Source organism: Triturus cristatus, chromosome 4_1, assembly GCF_964204655.1.
Source record: "Triturus cristatus chromosome 4_1, aTriCri1.1, whole genome shotgun sequence".
Lineage (NCBI taxonomy): Eukaryota > Metazoa > Chordata > Amphibia > Caudata > Salamandridae > Triturus > Triturus cristatus.
In genome coordinates this window covers 498,678,534-498,703,872 of record NC_140585.1, presented here as the reverse complement: position 1 = coordinate 498,703,872, position 25,339 = coordinate 498,678,534, and the positions used below count along the sequence as shown (strand labels likewise).

The following is a 25,339-nucleotide window of genomic DNA, read 5'->3' as shown; positions in this document are numbered from 1 at the left end:
AATTCCTGTTCGAACAAGGATTGCTGACAATCGCCATTACTGAAGGACAGTAAAGTCGTAACTGCTTTATCTACATTGGGACCCACAATTGTACCTGTTCCAAAATCAAATCGCACTCGACACAATTCCTGTGGGTTTGGGTTTGAACCATTATCCTCCAATTCCTCACAGAGGAATTCACACATTTTGTCAAAGACATACCTCTGTATTGGGGCATCCCATTGGTGGAAAACGTTAACAACTGATTCCACATTATAGAGTGAAGGGAAACCAACCCACCTATGCGCCAGATGATCTAACACCTCTTTCTCATCAGGACCAGGCAGCTGACTACGCAATTGCTTACGTTGTAAACCAGGAGTCGCACTAGATGACCCAAAGAGAGGCGACATTAAACTAGTAACTACGTTAGCTAGTCGTTGTCGTGCTGAAGGAGAAGTTGAGGCGAAAACGGGGAGATAGACAGAGGGAAGAAAAACGGATTCAGATACAGATACCGGGGTAATGCAAGAAGGAGCGCCAGGGGAGGCAGCTGACATACTAGGCAAAGTCGCAGGAAGCGCGGGGGCAATAGGTAACACAACTGGCGGCCCTTGAGAGGGCTGCACTGCAGGGATAGGAGCCAGCTGAGGAGGAGCTGGCGGCTGTGGGAAGGCTTGCGGCATATTTACTGGAGGCTGCACATTCACAAGCTGTGGAGGCGCTGTGGCATTTTGCGCATACGGGGGTGGCGAACTTAGCAAATGGGACATTAGGGAATCTTTCTCTTTCTCTTTTGTCTCATCTTGCACAAGGGGTGACAAAACAGGGTAACATTTATCAATCCCCAGTTTGCGCTGTCTATGCAATTGCTCATTCATTTGTTCCTCCTCGTTATCTTTAAATTGCACAGCTGCTTGCATCATTGACATACCTCTTTCTCTCTTATTCCTTTTTGCTAGCTTAATTTCCTTCTGTTTGGCTTCCTTTCGCCATAGGCGGAAAGAATCAAACATCGCCGGCCGGGCTTTCTTTTTAAACAATTTAACTTCCAAATTATCTAAGATATGTGTATCGAAACTACCATTTTGGGGCCATTTTAAAACACCGTCCTTTCTGGTGTATCGAATCCATACTTCATTATATGCAATGGGGCCCACGCCATGTTTTACATAAAGCTCATAAGTTGGAGTTCCAATTGGAGGAACCGGACATGAATCCTCTAACTGGAAATCCCTTCCACAACCCAAACAAAACAGTCTTCCAAATACACTAGAACCAGGCATCTTCGCTCACTAGTCTAGTTTCAAACTTCAAAGGATTATCGATTACGATAGTCTCGTGAATACACGAGTCCTCTGGCTTTGGCGTTTGCAAACTCCAAATCAAAAATGATCCCGAAGGATACCAAAAATCCCAAAGGATACCAAACAAACTGGGAGACGCTCCACTTATACTTAACTGAATATCGATGATCGATGGCGTCACCAGAAGACTCTCTCGAATGTTTCGCTCTACCAAAATCGTCAAGGGTCCAAAACAGGGCGATTAATCAGGGCAGCAGTCCTTCGTAGCCGTCGGGACGCGGAGAACCTCGCAGAAAAGACTTTCGGACCACGTCGACATGCAGGGGTCGATGAAGTGGCGGCCTTCCTCCAGAATTTCCACACGAAGCTCCTCACGAACCTCTGGCTTGGTCCGGTACCGCTGAAATCGTCCCGAGTTGGGCGCCAACTGAAGTACTGGGAATTTTAAGCCCAGCGGTGCAGGGGAACACACCCTAAGACTTCGGGTTCTTCCTGTTTCAGACCTACAGAAACACAGAGTCTTCTGGGTGAAGTCAAAGATCAGTTTATTGGCTGCAGACCAATTACAGGTATCCGAGAAGTACAACAGCATGTATGTTCTCAGGAGACTGCTTCAAGTTACAGAAACAGACTTCTCCTTAAATACAAAATATCATGCTTCACGCACACATTCCTTGTTTTATGGTATGGTCATATACATGTATCCATTACAAAAGAAAAGGCAGAGTCATGATGACCATCCCACATTCCAGTTAGGCCAGCCCACAATTATTTACCCAGCAAGGCTCAGATCCCACATCAGATATCAACAAGCCCCAATAAACACGAACATCTCCTGTTTGGAAAACAAGCCATAAAGCAGGAAGAGTCAGGTGTGAAAGAGATTAGCTGGAGGCTTGTGTGGGATGAAAAGGCTTTATGGTGTGTCAAACCCTGATGCTAATCACAGGTGGCCGTAGGACGGGGAGCTCGTGAGACCGGACTGACCTGGGGCAGCGGAGCCAAGCTGCCCAGGTCACAGAGAAGTCAAAGGAAGGCACATGTGTTCTAAAGGCCCGTATTTGCTCGTAATAGGTAGCCTATGTGAGGGCAACCATAAGATGGCCACCGCTCTAAGATGGAACCCACGAAGTCAATGTATAATAATGTATACATAGTGCATTTATCAATGAAACATTATATAAAGCACTTGTACATACCGCATTGACCATTCGCGGTTCGCTAATACCGGGATAGACAGGGGTAGGGCCCTGTCTCCCACGCGGTCCCAAATTTCAAAGTACCACAGTAGAAATCATCAGACGACAGGGAAATATTGGGCTGATATATAAAACGCTCCTAGAGGGAAGAATAGATGATCTTGAAAAGCATAATATAAAATGGAGAACCTGGTTGGGCAATCCTGAAACTCCAGTGGAGAAATCTATTGAATTATCTGGGAAGATTTTCTTGGAAGCTAATCTGAAAGGTCAACATTATAAAATGGTGTTTAATTTGTATCACACCCCTGTCAAGATGATGAAGTGGGGGGTCAGCATGATGGAAAATGCTTTCGGTGCGGATTTGATAGTGCAGATATTCTACATGTGTTTTATGCCTGTGCTGCTCTAAATCCTCTCATAGGATCTATAGAGAGGTTTTTGTTGGAAATCCTGGGGGTTCCTGTAAAAATCTCTCAATTCATGATGCTTTTAGGGATTGGGGAAGAACTTTGCCAGGGAAAACTCTTGTATAAACACCGTTATTTAATTTGTATTACTACGGCGGTGGCACGGATATCAATAGCGTCTTTTTGGTTACAGCAAGAGGCCCCTTCCTTTGAAATTTGGCGTGCTGAATTCTTCAATGTTTTTAATATGGAATACCGTCAATATGCCGTCAAAGGTTATGCAAAAAGGAAACTGGGTTTACAGGTTTGGGGGGCGCTGAGAGAATATATGGCAGGATAATCAGTTCTGGCCAAATGTAATTTGCTTTCTTTTTAAATTATCTTTATGGAATGGTATATCATGGAGGACCATCATTTTTCTTTTCTGTGTCAATGTCTGTCCTAATTAATGATGGATGTTTTGTTTGTATTTTGCTGCTATGGATCTTTAATTAAAAAAAAATTTTTTTTAAAGAAACTGTAGCCAGAAACGGGCAAAATAAGTACAGATGTGACCCATTAAAAGTACTGGAGTGCTGATAAGAAGCACAAATGTATACTTTCATGGAAGAAGGGATGATGAATACTCAAAGGCTGACAGTGGATGACCATTGAAGACTCTGTTGCTTAATGTTTAATATTTGATTTAGTCTCTAATACAATATATCAGGGATGACTAATTAAACAAAGTGAGAGTAAAATGTTTATTGCTAATTACAATGAGCAACATCTGACTGTAGTTTTAAAACAGACCAAAAATGCACTTTCGCCCTGATGTAACTTCAGCTTGAATTTGTTTTCTAACCTTGTCATTAGAATTTCTACAACGGTCCACCACGATTAGAAATAAATTAGAACAGTTGTGAAGGAAAACTGCTGTTTCTAATTAAAGATATTCTAGTTCACATTTGCATTGCAACGAAACAAATTACATTTAAGTAAAAAGAATGTTAGGGGAAATCAGTATAAAACATGTTTTAATGATAAATAATGATAAACCTAATTATAGCACATATTAAAGCTAGTTTCTGTTCTTATTCATTGGTATACCAATGAGTCAATAGAATGATTAATGCTGCGACCAGACAGGTCACTGGTCAGCCTGCTTCTACCCTGGACAAGCAGAGGAAGAAAAGTGATCTTTTGAATACAGTACCATATTTGGAGTTAGAAGTCATTGTCTGAAATCCTCTAAGTTAGTCTTACCAGTGGCGGCTGGTGACTCGACAGTGGTGAGCGTAAAAATTGTTCTGGATTTCAAGGTGAGAGAGAGAGTGACCAGCACATGAGGGGTTGGAAGTGGTGGGGGATTCCCCTCCAAGAATATTTCGGTACAAAATTTGCATAAAAATCTAAAGTTTGAGAAGGCCAATCTGATTAGAGAAAATGATGGCATTTGGCACTGACAAAGTCAGTAGGAGAAGCAAATATAAGCATGTGGTTCCAAGCCGCGATGGTGCAGAGGAGAAACATAGATTGTTTATCAGGTTCCTGTGATCTCTTTTGCTATGTAGTAATATATAAGTAGGACAAATAGATTGCTGCTGAAGCATATTGTTTTGCATTCAACAGGCAGGCAAATGTTTGCAGAGTGGTAACAGATTACTTTATGCCTGGCCATGTTTTCAGGCAGTGCACTTTTTTGTAGATGTTGCTCAAGGACTTTTATTAAGATGATGGCAACTAGTGCTATGGACGATGGAATTAAATGATTGCAAGACTCTATACTAAGAAATTGGGCCATGAGGCTACTAGGAGCAGTTTGTCGATGCTGGGGTACAGCAAGTCAGCTGGTGTTGTTACAAAAATGAAATTAGTACGCTTTAAAGCATAGGCAGACAATGCTAGCTCTGATCAAAACCTTGTACTTCTGAAGTACTTATCATTTGGTGGTTTGTGCATGGGCTGGTAATTGTAATACAGGGATCTCTCTGGTTCTTTGATGGTGGAATGCTCTGAAATTCTGCTTGTGGGCACTTGCACGTTGTGCTTATGTAGTCAGTAGCTGCTCCTCAAAGGAGTGCCGGGGGTGGTGGGGCGGGGCGGAGGAGGGGCAGGTTGGGTGGTAGTAAAGTCCGGAATGCCGCCGAACGTAGTTGAGTAAAGAAATATATAAATGAAACAAATTACAATGCGCGCTGCATTGCCGATTTGGCGTTGCAGCTCGCGCAATATAATTCGTTTTATTTATTTCTTTACTCAACTTCGTTCGGCAGCATTCCGGAATTACTACCCCACACCCTGCCCCACCTCCACCCCTCCGCCCCTCCGCACTCCCTCGAGGAGTTGGTACTGTATGTAGTGTAGTGTGAAAGTGACAGCTGTTTTAATGCAAAACTTGGGGGATACTACCGGAGCATTGGGTGATTCAGTCTTCACCTGATTGTCACGCAAACCTACTGACTTCACAGTAGGTTATTGTTTAACTCATGTCACGTACTCAACATACACGAGGTAAGAAAAACCTAGGGGCAGATTTACAAGAAAGTGACGCATCTGTAGAGATGCGTCACTTTCCCTGCGCCTACATGCCAAATCCTTGCGTCACCATGGATGCGCCGTATTTACAATACGGCGCATCATGGCGCAAGGATTGACAGATGCGTCAGAAATTCTGACGCATCTGTTGATGGAAAAGTCACGCATTGCTGGAGTCGTGTCGCAAGCACGACGCAACTCCAGCAATGCTCAGGGGCGCCCCATGCCTAACATGCTGCGTCAATTCTTACGCCTGCTTCAAGCAGGCGAAGGGTTTCGACGCAGCATGGATGAAAAAGTGAATCTTGTAGATTTCACTGCATCACTTTTACGGGGCTTCCTGCGACAGAACGCCCAACCTGCATACATTAAACCTGACGCAGGTTTAATGTGGCGCAGTGCTTCACAACGTGACGCATCTCCCTAGATGCATCACGTTGTAAATGGGCCGCATCTTTTACACTGCCGCTGCGTCACAAAAGTGACGCAACGACAGTGCAAAAGTGACGCAAGGGGCTTGTAAATCTGCCCCACAGTTTGAGGAAGGAATGTTGCTCTTCTGTATTTTTTTCATTTTATATAGTGCATGTTCGACCTGAATGAATTGGAGCACTTTACACGAGCGTTAGTTAGACTACATAAGGTCAGATTCATGTTTTTTAGGCACAGGGAGATTAAATGATTTTGTACAGAATCACACGATGTCGAACCGATCCCGACGCCGAGACATGAACCTTGTTCCCAGTTCCAATGCCAGCGACCCTGGCCACAAGGCCATTTCCTCTTCCTTCAATCTTGTAACTGGTTTTTAGGGACCTTATTAGAGGCCCACTTTCCTTGCCAAATAATCCATTGGCCCCCATACTCACACTGTGAGCCAGAAACACACTCACACGTACACATGTCAGAGCCAGTCAGCCCTGGCCCCGCTGCATGGTAGGCTCTCTGCCCTCTGACTGTCTGCAGCACTGCGCAGAATACCAGACTCTACCCTGTGATTTGCTGGTGTTAAATGAGCAGTATCAGCCCTGGCGTGCTCCATGCTGTAATCCGTTACAGGGAATGCAGCCTGCCATGCATCACAAAAATGGAGGGCCAGTACAGACAGGGCAGCTGAAAAAGGCAGGTGCTGAGGCACCGATAACGACACACCACATTTGAGGTGTGCTGGCTGCTGCCCTCCACGCTCCAAAAGAAGAAAAACGTGAGGCTTCAAAACCTTCCCCATCCCACCCCTGCGACTCCTGAGCCAATCAAGACGCTGTTCCTTTGCTGTAAACCACATGAGAGCAGCGCAAGGATTGGATGGGTCAGGGGCTGCCAACGCTCTTTCGGAGACTTGGGGGCTGAGGATGTTATCCCCCCGGCTCCTAGCATTGCAGGTAGGTGAGGGTTCAAGTGCGAATGTCGGGCTGGTCAGAGCAAGACACCTGTCCAATCTCACAAACGCACTTCACCTCAAGGAGGACCAGCGTTATGTCACACACTCAACCACCATTCAAGCTCCACACCTCCCCACCCACCCACGTCTGACTCCGCCTGCCCTCACCTGACTCAACAAAATGGCAAACTTTGCTCCGGCCGTGCCGTTGCTATTAAACAATGGAATCAGCTGCAAAAAGTATTTATATAATTTCATATGGGGCTCAGGGTTAGGGGAACAAAGCCCTGAATCCCCCTTAAAGAAACCACCGCTGCTAGGCACATTGAGTGACCTTGAATGACTTGCAGGGATGATCTATATTTTACTAGAAAGTTTCTCACGTTTGACACTGAATAAATAAGGAAAATACCTTCGGAACATATGAGGTACACATTTCACACCAATTGTGTTGTTAAACAGCCACCATTAAATAGATCTTCTATTAAGGACCAAGAAAATGGGAATTTTGTCACAGTTTAAAAAATGAACAAAGGAAGAGAAATAAATACTTAATTTTCAAAAATGCAGAAATAGTTGTGAAAGAGATGTAAAGGAGAATCTAATAACTCAGGAGGAAAATAAAGAGTCTGACATTGTGAAATTAATGGAATACAAAAGGGCCCCCATTCCTTCAAGGTCAGCCACACCATTTGGTGTTTGATTAATGGAATTTGTCCAATATGTCTTAGGACAGTGGTTCTTAACCTTTGACTTCTGAGAACCCCTATTACATCACTACAGGAAGCCATGGACCCCATGGCTTTCTCCTCAAATCATTCTGAAATCCTCCATTATCATGTTTCATACACCACCGTTTTCTTCTTCTGCACCCTCTTTTCACTCTTTCCTTCTGCACATACTTCCTGGCATCTTAATCACATCATCAAACCCCCACTATAGGTTGCAGTGGAGTAATGTCAGTGTGTATGAAGAACACAAAATGCACTACGTGCATCGCTGTTATGCAGTTTGTCTGGACAGCGGAGGAGATGACAGCAGGAATCTCCCTCAGTTTTTCAAAAGTACCACTGGGTGTACCAGCTTTACTTTCTATTGTTCTCTCTATCTACCAGTGCAAAAATAGGCAGACATGAGCAAAATCACTAGGATGGACCTACGTTCTGGTGGGGCATAGGTGTTTTTGTTACAATTTCAACCAGCTAAGGTAGGAAGTTAAAAGAAACAACTGTATTGACTTCAATAATGAGTCGCATTGAGAGTCTGGTTAATGTTAAAAATTGAGACATACAAGTGTTAAAGCCTAAATCTGAACTTCACCCAGTGATTCTAAATGGTAGAACACCAGGAGATAATTTCCCCATGAAAGATCAGAAATTAGCACAGCAAGGATTCCTGCAGTGGCAGCTCACTTGGAACGGGAGTGGTGTGGCGGGAGGGGGACGTTAAACAAAAATAAAAAACGTACCTTCTCCGCCGCACGCCTCACCCGCCATCGCACGCCTCTCCTCTGCTAGAAGCACCAGAGCAATCAGGCTTCCGGGCTCTCCCAGCCAATCACAACGCTGTAGGAACAGCTCCGTGATTGGCCTGAGCATCCTGTTTGGATGCTCAGGCAGTGCGTGGGAAGGCTGGGCATGTTCTCCGCAGGGCTGTGCAACACAGCCCAATGGAGAACAAGCCAAGTGTGCATGACGGTTTAGCTGGCCCTAGAGGCCCGGCCAAACTGTCATGTGCACTTAGAGGAGTGCAAACCACTCCTCCCCTGCTCTGCCGTCAGAGAGTCAGCCCCGCCCCACGAAAGAAAAAAAAATGATAATCCCGTCTTTTTACTATCCTTTTCTTTTTCTTTTTTTCACTGCTGCAATAGCAGTGGGCCGATACTCCTCCGTCTTAGCGGAGGAGCCACCACTGGATTCCTCCTGTTTTGAAAACATGCATGAGGCCTAGAAACTAAAAACAATCTTAATGTAGGTAATGTAGGTAAATTGACAATTCATTGGAATAATACTTTTTGTAATTTTTTTTGCAAGCCCGTCTGCACTCATCCATGCTCTGCCCCAGCCTAGCACCAGCCATGCTGCCCATTTTACCCTAGCTATTGGTCCATGTCTGTCTTATTGATCTTCTGAACTTCTCTCTTTACGTTCAGGATCTCACTGCAGAGGTATGTTTTTAACATCGTGCAAAACCTTACCCGCTGTGTGGGCTTACTGTGCATGTCATCTGCCAGGACAAGATAAGGCAGACAGTTCCTTTTATATTCCTTCTTGCCATACTATGCAATCAAGGAGGTCTTTAGAGATCCGAACAGCACTGGTCAATGAGCTGAGCGCTCTCTTCACAAACATGCTCTGCATATTTTTGACCTAATCATGGAGGAGCGGTTTGACATTCTCTTCCGTACTGAAACATGGATGTCGAATAGCTCAGACCCTGACGTCACAGTGGCGATACTAGGGATACACACAATGCTTCACTGAGACAGAGTAGGAAAAAGAGGCCGGGTGTAGCTATTGTCTTTAAACAGAGCTTCATATGTGTCTCGCTTGAGCTAACAGATTTACAGGGAGCAGAATCACTTGCCTTCAGTCTGTCACTTCCGGCCAATTAATCCTTGGCTAGAGCTTTAGTGTGTTGACCCCTGGGCTATGCGGGAGAGTTTCGGTCATCACTGGACGAGTGTTTATCCAAATAACTTTTGAAATTTTCCAATTTCACTCTCTTAGGTGACCTAAATTTACATCTGGATAAGGTCTCTGACCAACAAGGCAGATGACTACTTGAGAGCATGACCTCATGGAAAATCAGACAATTCGGAAATCAACCTACTCATTCTGCAGGTCATATCCTCGACCCTATTCTTTCAATTGTCTTCATCATTCATTATGCTTGAACTGTTGCCCACGTTCCGCTAAGCGGAAGGCGTATGCCTTCTTTACACTATAGAAACTGGTCTGAAGTTTCTAGTTTGGTTTAGCATCCATCCATGGTGACACTACTGCAACTATGAGTGGAGATATCGAGGCTGAATCTCAGGCTGTCAAAGCATGGTTGCTGCTCATGGCAAACATTGTAGCTCCTGTCAAGATGTAGCGGGCAGCCAGTTCCAAGAGCAGACTCTCTTCTGCTCCTTGGTTTAATGAGGAACTTAGGGCTCTGCGTAATCAGTGTAAAAACTGGCAACAGGCTAGAAAAAGAATGATCTACTTCCAGACAAGCAACAATGTAACAAAGCACTAAATAACTATCATTGGTCGATCAAGGGGGCTCAAGCTGGCTTCTTTGCCAATAACATTGCTGAGTCAGGTAATAAATTGAGAGATTTGTTAAAATTGTTAAAAAGGTTTCCTACCCTGATGCTCTCCCTCACCTTTTGGAGGCAGCTCCCAATCTGTGTGAAAAGCTATCTGAAATCTTTGGTAGTAAATATAATGGCATTATGGAAACACCTAACATCACAGATCCAGATGGCTCCCCAGCTATTAGTTGGATGGCGATGCCATCCGTTTTGTTATCTGCCAAAGTTTGTTCCTATATCTATGGAGGAGTCTGAACAAGCCTTGAAAGCATGTAAGTCTGGCTCTCCATGTGATCTTTGTCCACCTCGCATTCTTACTGCCAGTCTTATGTCCATCAAACCCATACTCAACCTTCTCCTAAATACTTCCTTTCTTTTGGCTACTGTACCTAGATATTGGGAACAAGCTTAACTGATCCCCTTACTGAAGAAGCCATCTGCAGATAGATCTATTCTGACTAACTTAAGACCTATCTCTTTATTGCCTGCCTTCTCTAAGATATTGGAGAAGCTGATCAATCGCCAATAGTCGAATTATATAGAACAAGGCAAGCTGCTGCCCCGTCTCAGTCAGGTTCCCGCCCCCACTTTAGTACAGAATCCACCATAGTGGAGGTCACTGACACCATCAAGCTTGCTGTAGACCAAGGGAGATCATCGGAGGACCGGAGAGGGGGAGATAAGACAAACGCCGGTCTTTGACAAAAGTGTGACAATAAGACGGTGTTCCCACGATGCTCCCGGGTTCAGAGAATTACTCATAAACTCGGAAAATGAATATATTACGGATAAAGTAGAAGGCGCATCTTATTTCTTATATTAAAAAAATTGCTTTTTCACATGGACCAAATCTTGGGTCAGGACCATTCTATCCAAGGGATCTACAACCTGAAGAAGGCCTTTTTGACCCATGAGGGCTAGAGTGGAAGGCTGAAACATGTTGGTACTTGCAGTGGGGATTTAGGGGCAGTTACCCCTCCTGTATATCCCCAGATCACATTATTTTTAACCCTGTCAAGGGGAACCATGAATAAAGGTATTGCAAAGTTATCTCTGTAGACAGTTTTATTCTCTTGCTTTTCTGCACTAGAGATCCCTTCTTTAGGCAACACTCTTCCCTTTCACAGACTTTCTTTTCTATCCTTTTTCTCCCTCACCCTAAAAAAACAGTGCTCAATCCAGTGCGTTGGTCTGCGCCTGGACGTCTGCAGCGGCCCTATGATGAAGCATGCCACTGCATAGTGGGTGAGGGCAGTATTCTAAAATCTTTTTATTTTCCCTCTTTTTCTGTTTCTCACTAATCTCTACTATTCCCACGTAGTGGAGGGGGCAGGAACAACATAATTTTTCGATCTAAATTGGGTTAACATCCCTGGCCCTGTTTATTAGTTCTTCTCTCTTTTTTGGGAGCTAAGATATTTGAAGGGGAGTCAAAGAAGGCTCATTCCCTAGTCTATTTCTTATGATTTTTGATGTAGACCAAGGGAAACAGATTGCGTTGTTACTGCTTGATTTATCCACGGCCTTTGATATTGTGTCTCACCCCATTCTCCTGCATTGGCTGGAAAACATAGGTGTGAGTGGATCCGCATTGGCTTGGATTTGTTTGTTTCTGTCTGACAGTAGACAATCAGTTTGGAAGACACCATTTGCCTCTGCTCCCAAACCACTAAAGTTTGGGGTTACTCAAGGCTCTGCCCTGAGCCCGACGCTGCGTAATATTTATATGAGTCCTTTGGCCACATTGGTGGAGTCTTTCGGCGTCCAGATTGTGTCTTATGCCAGTGATACTCAGATCCTCCTTACTCTCGACATGAACTCACCAAATGCCCTTAAGCAGGTTTAGGACCTGTTTAACTGCTATCTTCAATTGGATGCATCACAGTAATTAACAGTGCAAAGCAAGCAAAACAGAGATCCTGCTATACGGCACACACACCCCACCCAGCCCCTGCCACTAGAGCTCGAAATTTAGGGGTGAAGTTTGATAATCAAAGTTCCTTTGGCCCTCAGGTGGCTGATGTGTTGGGATCCAGTTTTGGACTTCTTAAGTCTATAAAGAGATTTCTGTACCGACAGTGTCAGAAGAAATTTCTAAATGCCCTCATCAACTGTCGGCTCGGTTATGCCATCTCTCTCTACTGAGTCGTCCGGCATACCAGCTGAGGAGACTTCGGTTGGTACAGAATGTTGCGGCACAGCTTTTATAAAAATGTCCTTGAGGGGCTGATATTCATTAGCACCTTGAGGAGCTTCATTGGCTTCCGTTGAAGGAGAGAATATGGTTCAAAGGTCTCACACTGCCTCACAGAGCCTTTTATCATGCAGGCCCTCTGTATTTGGCTAATAGGCTTACTCCATATCATCCTGTGAGAACCATCTGCTTCTTCGGCGCTGTGCTGGCAGGGGTCCTGTGAATCAAGAGGAAAAGATGGGGTGATACCTCATTCTTTTTTCTGTCTGCCACGGTGTGGAATGCCCTCCCTTTAACCTACAGGTGATGAAAGATGAGCAGGCTTTCAAACGCAACTTTAAAACCTGGTTGTTTCAATAAGCAGATCAGTAAGTTGGCTTTAGTTTGGGTGGTCAACTTGTCAGCTAGTGACAGGACACTCATTGAGTAGCTGCACGTTTTACAACTCTCTTGATTGATTGATTGATTGATTGCTAGGTCAGGAAAGGTGGGCAGATCGAACATGATCACTGAGGCTCCTGCTCCAAGCATCAATATGCAATTCTGGCCTCAGGGTTGTGCCATCAAGGGAAAACATGCATTACTAAGGATATGATATTAAAGTCCAGGAACGTCTAAGGGATTCAAAGGCTACTAAATGAAACTGACACACTCTCATTTTAACTTTGTTGTATGCACAAATTCTGGGCAAAAGAAGGGGTCAATGTATATGGGTTTAAAATGGCTTTGTTGTAACTGTGAAACAAAGTTCTTCGATTTCTCTGGCATTTTGAAGTTGCTGAAATTTCTGTCTAACATTGAAAACATTTAGGCCCAAAAATAAGATGGAAGGAACTGGGACACTTAACTTCTAAGGGCATTATGTAGTGATGTTCCTTCCATTCTACTTAGAGTTCATAGAGACTCTATGAACTGTAATTAGAGTGAATGGGGCATCCATCCCATTTTGGTGGGTGCCGCCATCCACCAACCTCTAAATACTGCTTTAGGTTTGATATTGGTAAACTAACGTACATGTTAATCCTGGCTATGGGTACAAAAGCTTTATTGTGCATCATTAAGTCAGAAATAATTTTAAATGGTGGCTTTTAATGGAAATGTGACTATCCCTGAGCATTCATCATCTAAATTTTCAAGCTTCAATGGCTGTTTCCCTTCAGATAATTCAATACTTTACAGTCAATACGAAGTCTCAAGGAGAGCTATTTTGGATTATTCATTTGTTGTTGTATCATTGTTTCAAAATTTCCACAGTTTAGTTTGGAAATTGATATTGCACTTTAAGACTCTATGCTTGCCAGATCCACCTACAAGGGAGCTCTATTGGTTCGTCTTGGTTAGAATTGGTTAATGGCACAACTGAAACAGGTGAAATTTCGTCTGTGTCTGCTCGATGTGGACAACTTTATTTCAACGTAAATACAGTTACTAACACATTTACACTTTGGCACCAAACGCACATCGTCCCTGGTCTACATCACCCTTCTCCCTACCTTATTTTAAAAAACACCTTGGCCAAGCTGAACAAGATAGTGGCTCTTAAAAATGCTAAGTTAAAAGCCAAAGTGTCAGCAGCCTCCAAGAACTGAATTGACCAATTATATGAGTTCAAGAAGATTATTCCTCTTCTGATGGTCAAAACTCATCCAGTGATATTTGGGGCAGTTGGAGTACATGATGGCATCTTGAAAAATGTGCCAGATATTCTCTAAATTATTTAAAACACAGTAGTTTGCCTGGCATTTGGCTTACAATACAGGACTGAGATAATTATGATACCGCTTCCGATCCATTGCTTGTGAGTGACATGTGATTACATGCAACATACTGGGTGAAAGTGGCAAACTACTGCCGCCTACTGCTTTTGCTATTTACACGAAGTGTGGAGTTGGAAGAGGCAGAACCCTAGGACCAAACTTTTTCTAGTCATTTTCCATTGACAAAAAATGTTTTGCCGCATTGATGCTTGTATATAATTGTGAGTCAGATCCTGTTGCTCAATTGCTGCTGTGGTAAATTAAATTCCAAGTCAATGCAGCTGTCATTTCTGTTAATCATCTGCTAATTTCCTTTTCAGAGATATGTATTTTTGATGAACCCCCAGAAAGCGAAACCCCCAGAAGATCTGCAAGACCTAGGTGTGCGATTTCTTCAGCCGTTTGTTAATTTGCTTTCAAAGGCGACCTACTGGTGGATGAACACGCTAATCATCACAGCACATAAACGACCCATAGACCTGAAAACAATTGGAAAACTGCCCATTGCCATGAGGTCTCTTACCAACTATGTCAGCTTGAAAGACGCCTATGAAGAACAAAAGGTAAAATACTGAATGCTCTATATCTAAAATCTAAGTGAATCCAAAATCAGACCTAAGCAGGAAATGCACCTGTTGATTTATTAATGATATCAAAATCATATGATTACTAGGCTTGCAATAAAAGGGCAGTTCACGTCCATCTCCATAGAATACAATTGTTTTGATTAGATCTTGTCTATACACAGGTTATGCAGCCTGTTATCAAAGTTCCATTGTCTACAATATAATAATGCACAGAGAGGGCTTTGAGTCAGCCCCTTGCTCCTGACTGAATGGCTTTATTGCCTGTCTCAGTTCAATGGTTCTTCGTATTCTTGTCTTGTTGAACCCCTGCAGAATGGCTTTTTGCCATGGTCTTGTTTGGGTGAGCTGTGTTCTTCCACTTGTGACATCAGCAAACACATGTTTCCTGTGTCTGCAGGCACTCCGTGAGGAGCACGTCACTGTTAGATAGATTGATAACTTTTATTTCGGCACCGAGCCATAAAAAGTTTGCATAAATAAACGGTTTCAAAGATCATCATACATGCAAAAATGTATACACATGATGTTATACAGATAAAACCAGTTAAAAAGGGACGGAAAACAGCTAAAAAATCATTGCTATTAATGCAGTTGATCGTGACCATGTCGCTAATATATGATAAAACGGTTTCCTTGCACAAAAAAGAAAATTTGGCCTCTTGTAAAACACACAATCTAAAAAAGAAAGATACCAATATTATAAATATAAAAAGCTTACATATGTCAATCTAAAGACAGACAAAGAGATAGGCGCAGACAATATCCTGCGTATAAGAGAGTGGAGGGCGGACACTGGAAGGCCTGTTTGACTTTTACTCTTCAGTGTAGTTATCACGGTTACATTTTATCTATGGCCTTTTTCCTTAGTTTCCAAGCACAATGCAGATACCGAGATACCGCAAAGGCTAGTAGTTCACTGGTATCGCTCGTAAAAAGTCTCAAGGCCTCCCAGTACTGTCTCAGACCCACAAGTCTACATACAGCACATGACTGATATTTCTATGTTTTAATTTATTTAAATGACTTCTGCAAGGGCTTGCATACTTTTGTTTTTTACATTTTTCATTCTAAAATGGCTCTCAGCTAACACAAAGTTAATTAATTTATCAAAATAATCCATGGAGTAAAGACTTTGCTTGGTAGTCCAGTTATATTCGCTTTGGAGCACAGGTCAGCACCGGTGCTTTCAGCCTTCCTTCACCCAAGGTTACCAATTGTGTTTCTACCCTTCCCACTGTTCTCTCAGAAGAAACAGATCATAGTCAAGCAGTCTGGTCTCACCTCAAACACTACAGTGGATTCTGCAGTTGCCTGCATCTCTTAGGCTAAAGAAACTTTACTTGGTTCCCGTGGTGGCCCCTGCGTTTCCCGCCCCGCGACGGGCACATGTAGGAGTGGAGGGGGAGGGATGGCTGATGGCACTTCCTACATTTGCCATCGAGCAACGGCCTCAGGTAAGAGCGGGGGGAGGCCGCCGTCCGCAAAACTCATGCCGCCCGGTGAGGACCACCCCTTTGACCCGCTTGCTGCGCCACTGCCTGGTTCCTACACAATTATATTGTCTTATCTTTAACCTAAAGCATTCATACACCATTCTTATACCCTTACAAGTATGAATGTGTATTTATGGCCAAATAATAACACTACTTCTTTAGGCTGCTTTTCCTTGATCACAAATCAGTCTATGGTACCACACCCAGTTTACCTTGCAAAAACTGTCCAATGCAGAGGTGGAAATAGTGGCTCTTTAGATATGGTTAGGTCTCAGTATAAAGAACATTACTGCTTTGCTTTGGTTATAACTGTGCTGCCATTTGATTAATCTGCATTAAATGTGCCAGTCTCTTGGTCAGACCAGGTAGGTTCTAGTGTACTTAGCTTCATGTAGATCCACATGGTGGCAGTTATAGGGGGCGCAGAAGAAAACGTGCATGTTTTTCTTTGGTCAAGCTACATTTTATTAGCATTTTTGCAATGAGCACAAGCTGAAAAAGAATCCCCTTCTGGTGAGTACATTTCACCTGAGAGGAAAATGTGCTCGTAGCAGCACCATCTGAATGTGGTTGCACAAAACGTGGCATGAAACTTGAACTTGTCTCAGAATGCACCAACACTGCAGCATTCAGAGACACTGTGGGTCTGAAACACAAATATCCTATCTCCCAAGCAAACAGAGCCCTTCACAAGCTCCTGGCCACATCCCAGATCGGATCCATGGTATCCTACTGCCTTCCTGATGGCATATGATGTCATCAGAAAGGCACGTTGTAAGAAGAAGTTTCGCCACTTTGATGCTAACTCTGCATATTTTGCACATTCTGTCACTTTAAAAAGATGCACGTTTTAACATTTTAATAGTTGTGTGTTGTGGAGGCCTGCGGTTTAAGAGCAAGCAGGACATTCTTACCTGCAGCGGAGGGTGTACTTAGAGGTGCCATTGGAGCACTCTAGTTTTTCTTCAGTTTTTACCTGACAGTCATGCTCATCCTGGCTATGCCCTAGATAGCACAGGCGGCAGCATGGACGCGCTAGATGTAAGTAGGAGAAGATGCACAATTTTGATTCTAGCTCTGCAAATTTCGCACATTTAAAAAAAAATGGTACTATTTGTCATTTTAATAGCTGTGTGTTGTGGAGGACTGTGCTGCACAATCTGTTTGTTATGATCTTGGTTTAAGAGCGAGGCAGCCATTTTTGCGTGTATCTGAGAGCATATATAGAGGCGCTATTTTGGGGCAGGATGTGGTCTAGTTTTTCTTTAGGTTTTCTTTAGGTTTTCACTGAAGATCATGCTCACACCGTCCATGCCAGGCAGCAGTGGGGACACACAGCGGACACACCGCTGGCGCGCTGAAGGAGCACCAAAGGCAAGCCTGCCTGCACCCGTCCGCGTCCAGAACTCATACAGCACTAGCCATGTTGCTCGTTGGACCATCTCATGTCAGCAGTAAATTCAGCACAAAAGTCAAGAGCTATTGAATGTTTACAGGGTAGTGGTATGCCAACATAGGTTGAACTGTGCTACTTTGACTAACATAGTTGTATACCTCAATTCCCAATATTCAGTTTTCGTTCCCTCTTTAGCCTGCAGGCCTACTCATGTTTGATGTGAGCCCAATACTCACTCTGGCACAAAGCGTCTGGAACCCAGAACCTAGTCCTTCTCCGCGTGTCATATAAATGTGAGGTCGCTACCTAAAAATGCCTTAATATATTAGTACTTTTTTGGTCAGCTTTGTGGGATATTATACTTCTTACTGAAACCTGGATCACCGATTGTTTAGTCCCTGACATTGCTTGACCTATGCCCCCAGTCCATTTGATTTCCTCCTCTGATCAACAGGATCGCAGAGGAGGTGGCTATAACATACTGATCCCCCTTTGAGTGTAAACCAACTAATTTAGATCAATTAGCCCCCACTGAGGGTATAATTGTTACAATCAAAGATGGATACTCTGAGGTTATAAAAGAAGTAGGTTTATTAGCTTAGTTGTAGGTTACAGATAAAGCCCCACCAGGAGGAGCATCGTGCTTCCCAGCTCCTCTCACTCCAACCGTCCACTCATCCAACACAAACACTTTCAACATCCCAACCATAGAATGACCTCACTCACTGGCAGAGCAGCCGGAAACATCAAGACTGTGGGGAGAATGCATAAGATGGCAAAAGGCCACAGTAATAATGTTTACTAAAATTATCACTGCTGACCTGCTCTTTTTTGGGCACTCAGATATATCTCCCCCAGGCTCTTCAACTGCGTTCACTGATTTTCTAATTGATCTTGTTGCCCTTTACTGTGTTCAATATTCCAATTCCACTGTGCTGGGGGATTTAACTTTAATAGTGATGACCAAATAACTTGCTACCTCATTTGTTTTACAGAGTTTTATATAGCGGAAACGTGACCCGAAGGTACCGGGTACCAGAGCACTTTACATAGCACCAGTCGCATTACATGCGGACACATTCATTTTTGTTAGGCACGGGGAGATTAAGTGATTTGCCCAGAATCACAGGATGTTCAGCGTCATTGCCAAGACTCGAACCCGGTCCCCCAGATTTAAGGTCGACCGCCCTAGCCGTTAGGCCAACTCCTCTCCGCAAGGACTGATTCATTTTCTACTTGCTCTGAATCTTAATGAATAACTTCTTTGACTCAAACATTCGAGCACACACTTGATCTCATATACTAAAACAGAGCTTCCCACAAGAAAGGCACATCCAACCCGCTCACTTGATCTTATCATTTTCTTGTTCCTTTTTATTTTAAATGTCACTTTACCCCTCATTGCTGCATTCTCACTTTAAACCCACCTGAGCATGGAGTAAGATCAGTGAACAAGCTTTCAACCAAGCATTGGCCACAAATTCCCCTCTTTAGAGGGATATTTGGAAGATTTAATTAATTGTGTTAATAATTGATCCCGTCAACTCTTAATTATCGTGCAAGAGTAAACCTTTGCAGCGATATTCTATATTTCCTACATCGTTCTCCCATGGTCTCAGGATTGAAAGACAGTAGTGCAAAGCACTTGAAAGAACTTGGAGAAAGAACTGTCTCCTTCTAGATAAAACCATTAATAAGGTGGCTCTGAAAACAATTGCAAATGTATTAAAAAAAGGTACAGGAATATTTTCACTTAGAAAATGCATGATGCCCCCAATTGTCTTTAGGAAATTTCCAATTTTTTAAAATCATTCCTCAACACAGGTGTGTAACTGAGCCATCATACCTTAGATATTATGCTTTGTTCACTGCTATGTTGGCCCTTTCCCCAATTGAGCTACTATTCTCTTAATTTAATAACGTCTCTCTAAAGGACTTGCCTAATGCTTTGCTCAATTACCGGTCTGGTTGCCCATCTGACCCTGGCGTCCACCATGAATGCTCAAGCTGGCATTACTGATCAATATGGGAAAAAGGGGGGTGGTGATGGACAGAGTTTCTGAATGATGCAGAATACTCTTACCAAGTCAAGAGATCATGGTTTTAATCCATCACCGTTTTTTAGCTCACTGCACCATCCCAGCTCAGAACCTGGCTACATGCAAATTAGTCTGTACCTGTCCCAGTGCATGATGGGAACAGGGCAAACCAAACTACCAAGCCAATTCTTATACTGGGAAGGAAACAAGCTTCCGGGGACCGGTTTCTGGCATCACAGCCTTCGTCGGCCCGGCTTGCCTGAATCCTGATGGTGCAATGAGCAAGGGACTCACGTCTGAGCATACCCTTCCACACTGAGTGTGGATAAAATCGATTTGGGAAAAAGGGGGGTGGTGATGGACAGAGTTTCTGAATGATGCAGAATACTCTTACCAAGTCAAGAGATCATGGTTTTAATCCATCACCGTTTTTTAGCTCACTGCACCATCCCAGCTCAGAACCTGGCTACATGCAAATTAGTCTGTACCTGTCCCAGTGCATGATGGGAACAGGGCAAACCAAACTACCAAGCCAATTCTTATACTGGGAAGGAAACAAGCTTCCGGGGACCGGTTTCTGGCATCACAGCCTTCGTCGGCCCGGCTTGCCTGAATCCTGATGGTGCAATGAGCAAGGGACTCACGTCTGAGCATACCCTTCCACACTGAGTGTGGATAAAATCGATTTGGGAAAAAGGGGGGTGGTGATGGACAGAGTTTCTGAATGATGCAGAATACTCTTACCAAGTCAAGAGATCATGGTTTTAATCCATCACCGTTTTTTAGCTCACTGCACCATCCCAGCTCAGAACCTGGCTACATGCAAATTAGTCTGTACCTGTCCCAGTGCATGATGGGAACAGGGCAAACCAAACTACCAAGCCAATTCTTATACTGGGAAGGAAACAAGCTTCCGGGGACCGGTTTCTGGCATCACAGCCTTCGTCGGCCCGGCTTGCCTGAATCCTGATGGTGCAATGAGCAAGGGACTCACGTCTGAGCATACCCTTCCACACTGAGTGTGGATAAAATCGATTTGGGAAAAAGGGGGGTGGTGATGGACAGAGTTTCTGAATGATGCAGAATACTCTTACCAAGTCAAGAGATCATGGTTTTAATCCATCACCGTTTTTTAGCTCACTGCACCATCCCAGCTCAGAACCTGGCTACATGCAAATTAGTCTGTACCTGTCCCAGTGCATGATGGGAACAGGGCAAACCAAACTACCTAGCCAATTCTTATACTGGGAAGGAAACAAGCTTCCGGGGACCGGTTTCTGGCATCACAGCCTTCGTCGGCCCGGCTTGCCTGAATCCTGATGGTGCAATGAGCAAGGGACTCACGTCTGAGCATACCCTTCCACACTGAGTGTGGATAAAATCGATTTGGGAAAAAGGGGGGTGGTGATGGACAGAGTTTCTGAATGATGCAGAATACTCTTACCAAGTCAAGAGATCATGGTTTTAATCCATCACCGTTTTTTAGCTCACTGCACCATCCCAGCTCAGAACCTGGCTACATGCAAATTAGTCTGTACCTGTCCCAGTGCATGATGGGAACAGGGCAAACCAAACTACCAAGCCAATTCTTATACTGGGAAGGAAACAAGCTTCCGGGGACCGGTTTCTGGCATCACAGCCTTCGTCGGCCCGGCTTGCCTGAATCCTGATGGTGCAATGAGCAAGGGACTCACGTCTGAGCATACCCTTCCACACTGAGTGTGGATAAAATCGATTTGGGAAAAAGGGGGGTGGTGATGGACAGAGTTTCTGAATGATGCAGAATACTCTTACCAAGTCAAGAGATCATGGTTTTAATCCATCACCGTTTTTTAGCTCACTGCACCATCCCAGCTCAGAACCTGGCTACATGCAAATTAGTCTGTACCTGTCCCAGTGCATGATGGGAACAGGGCAAACCAAACTACCAAGCCAATTCTTATACTGGGAAGGAAACAAGCTTCCGGGGACCGGTTTCTGGCATCACAGCCTTCGTCGGCCCGGCTTGCCTGAATCCTGATGGTGCAATGAGCAAGGGACTCACGTCTGAGCATACCCTTCCACACTGAGTGTGGATAAAATCGATTTGGGAAAAAGGGGGGTGGTGATGGACAGAGTTTCTGAATGATGCAGAATACTCTTACCAAGTCAAGAGATCATGGTTTTAATCCATCACCGTTTTTTAGCTCACTGCACCATCCCAGCTCAGAACCTGGCTACATGCAAATTAGTCTGTACCTGTCCCAGTGCATGATGGGAACAGGGCAAACCAAACTACCTAGCCAATTCTTATACTGGGAAGGAAACAAGCTTCCGGGGACCGGTTTCTGGCATCACAGCCTTCGTCGGCCCGGCTTGCCTGAATCCTGATGGTGCAATGAGCAAGGGACTCACGTCTGAGCATACCCTTCCACACTGAGTGTGGATAAAATCGATTTGGGAAAAAGGGGGGTGGTGATGGACAGAGTTTCTGAATGATGCAGAATACTCTTACCAAGTCAAGAGATCATGGTTTTAATCCATCACCGTTTTTTAGCTCACTGCACCATCCCAGCTCAGAACCTGGCTACATGCAAATTAGTCTGTACCTGTCCCAGTGCATGATGGGAACAGGGCAAACCAAACTACCAAGCCAATTCTTATACTGGGAAGGAAACAAGCTTCCGGGGACCGGTTTCTGGCATCACAGCCTTCGTCGGCCCGGCTTGCCTGAATCCTGATGGTGCAATGAGCAAGGGACTCACGTCTGAACATACCCTTCCACACTGAGTGTGGATAAAATCGATTTGGGAAAAAGGGGGGTGGTGATGGACAGAGTTTCTGAATGATGCAGAATACTCTTACCAAGTCAAGAGATCATGGTTTTAATCCATCACCGTTTTTTAGCTCACTGCACCATCCCAGCTCAGAACCTGGCTACATGCAAATTAGTCTGTACCTGTCCCAGTGCATGATGGGAACAGGGCAAACCAAACTACCAAGCCAATTCTTATACTGGGAAGGAAACAAGCTTCCGGGGACCGGTTTCTGGCATCACAGCCTTCGTCGGCCCGGCTTGCCTGAATCCTGATGGTGCAATGAGCAAGGGACTCACGTCTGAGCATACCCTTCCACACTGAGTGTGGATAAAATCGATTTGGGAAAAAGGGGGGTGGTGATGGACAGAGTTTCTGAATGATGCAGAATACTCTTACCAAGTCAAGAGATCATGGTTTTAATCCATCACCGTTTTTTAGCTCACTGCACCATCCCAGCTCAGAACCTGGCTACATGCAAATTAGTCTGTACCTGTCCCAGTGCATGATGGGAACAGGGCAAACCAAACTACCAAGCCAATTCTTATACTGGGAAGGAAACAAGCTTCCGGGGACCGGTTTCTGGCATCACAGCCTTCGTCGGCCCGGCTTGCCTGAATCCTGATGGTGCAATGAGCAAGGGACTCACGTCTGAGCATACCCAGACGTGGGACCCGTGCTCACTACGCCACTGGAGTCAAGCTATCCTGGCTGATGACGGCTGATAGCCAGAAACCGGTCCTAGGATGCTTGATTCCGGTCCAGGGAAGACATGGCTTGGCAGTTTGGGCTGGACTGTTCCCATGAGGCACAGGGTCAAGACTGATTTGCATATGGCCATGTCTAAACTGGGGTGGTGTAGTGGGCAAAAGAACGATGGATTTAACCCAGATCTCTTGACTGGGGGAGAATGTCTGCATTGTCAGCATTCCGTCCATCATTTGTTTGTTGTAACGCTTTTCGCTCTAAGTGGGATGGGTATTCCCATACGTGGGACCCGTGCTCACTACGCCACTGGAGTCAAGCTATCCTGGCTGATGACGGCTGATAGCCAGAAACCGGTCCTAGGATGCTTGATTCCGGTCCAGGGAAGACATGGCTTGGCAGTTTGGGCTGGACTGTTCCCATGAGGCACAGGGTCAAGACTGATTTGCATATGGCCATGTCTAAACTGGGGTGGTGTAGTGGGCAAAAGAACGATGGATTTAACCCAGATCTCTTGACTGGGGGAGAATGTCTGCATTGTCAGCATTCCGTCCATCATTTGTTTGTTGTAACGCTTTTCGCTCTAAGTGGGATGGGTATTCCCAGACGTGGGACCCGTGCTCACTACGCCACTGGAGTCAAGCTATCCTGGCTGATGACGGCTGATAGCCAGAAACCGGTCCTAGGATGCTTGATTCCGGTCCAGGGAAGACATGGCTTGGCAGTTTGGGCTGGACTGTTCCCATGAGGCACAGGGTCAAGACTGATTTGCATATGGCCATGTCTAAACTGGGGTGGTGTAGTGGGCAAAAGAACGATGGATTTAACCCAGATCTCTTGACTGTGGGAGAATGTCTGCATTGTCAGCATTCCGTCCATCATTTGTTTGTTGTAACGCTTTTCGCTCTAAGTGGGATGGGTATTCCCAGACGTGGGACCCGTGCTCACTACGCCACTGGAGTCAAGCTATCCTGGCTGATGACGGCTGATAGCCAGAAACCGGTCCTAGGATGCTTGATTCCGGTCCAGGGAAGACATGGCTTGGCAGTTTGGGCTGGACTGTTCCCATGAGGCACAGGGTCAAGACTGATTTGCATATGGCCATGTCTAAACTGGGGTGGTGTAGTGGGCAAAAGAACGATGGATTTAACCCAGATCCCTTGACTGGGGGAGAATGTCTGCATTGTCAGCATTCCGTCCATCATTTGTTTGTTGTAACGCTTTTCGCTCTAAGTGGGATGGGTATTCCCAGACGTGGGACCCGTGCTCACTACGCCACTGGAGTCAAGCTATCCTGGCTGATGACGGCTGATAGCCAGAAACCGGTCCTAGGATGCTTGATTCCGGTCCAGGGAAGACATGGCTTGGCAGTTTGGGCTGGACTGTTCCCATGAGGCACAGGGTCAAGACTGATTTGCATATGGCCATGTCTAAACTGGGGTGGTGTAGTGGGCAAAAGAACGATGGATTTAACCCAGATCTCTTGACTGGGGGAGAATGTCTGCATTGTCAGCATTCCGTCCATCATTTGTTTGTTGTATTACTGATCAATAACCTAAAGCTAAACCTTCTGTTTAATCAATCACTTGCAAGGGCTACGGATAATGACTGTTTGAAGCCTACCCTAGTAGTACCACTTTAAAAACAATCTAATGCGGTCTTTTCCATCTACTCAAATTTCCATCTGATATCTGTACCACCAGAAGCTTCAAAGATGCTCGAAAAGATAGTTAATCACCCACTTTCTAACTATCAATCAATCAATCAGAGTACTTGTAAAGCGCGCTCCTTACCCGTGAGGGTCTCAAGGCGCTGGCAACTATCTGAAACAATACAGGCTTCTTCACATTACCCAATGTGGCTTTCACCCAAATTACAGCATGAAATCAGCACTGCTTGAAGCTGCTGAATTTATCAAAAGCTCATGGTCATCCTGCTGCTTTGGTGTTGTTGGACCTGTCTGTAGCATTCAGCACAGTGTTTCACTACGTCCTGATTAAACTACTTGAAAGTGTTGGGGTCTGTGGGCTGGCCCTCACCTGGATAAATTATTTATTGCCCAAGAGACGCCAATCAATCATTCTCTCACCTTTTCTGTCATCTTCTAAGAAATTCAACTTCAGATTGTCTTCATGGCCACTTTGGCAGCAATTATTCAGCCCTATGACCTCAGCTTAGTTTTGTGTGTTGATAACACACAGTTGTCCAACCATTACTCAAAAAACCTTCAAGTTTCACTTTACCCAGGTTATTCAATGGATGAAAACTACCTGTCTGAA

General features: G+C 44.6%; 1 protein-coding gene across 5 annotated transcripts in view; it reads left to right on the top strand.

Annotated features, from left to right (window-relative positions):
- The window catches only part of ABCC9 (ATP binding cassette subfamily C member 9), a 947,014-nt gene that overhangs the window by 218,780 nt on the left and 702,895 nt on the right, over positions 1-25,339 (top strand). For all 5 annotated transcript variants that reach the window (XM_085652729.1, XM_085652730.1, XM_085652727.1 and 2 more), the window contains one exon: positions 14,366-14,608. In XM_085652729.1, coding sequence (XP_085508855.1) covers positions 14,366-14,608 — 243 coding nt within the window. The remainder of the gene's footprint in view (positions 1-14,365; positions 14,609-25,339) is intronic.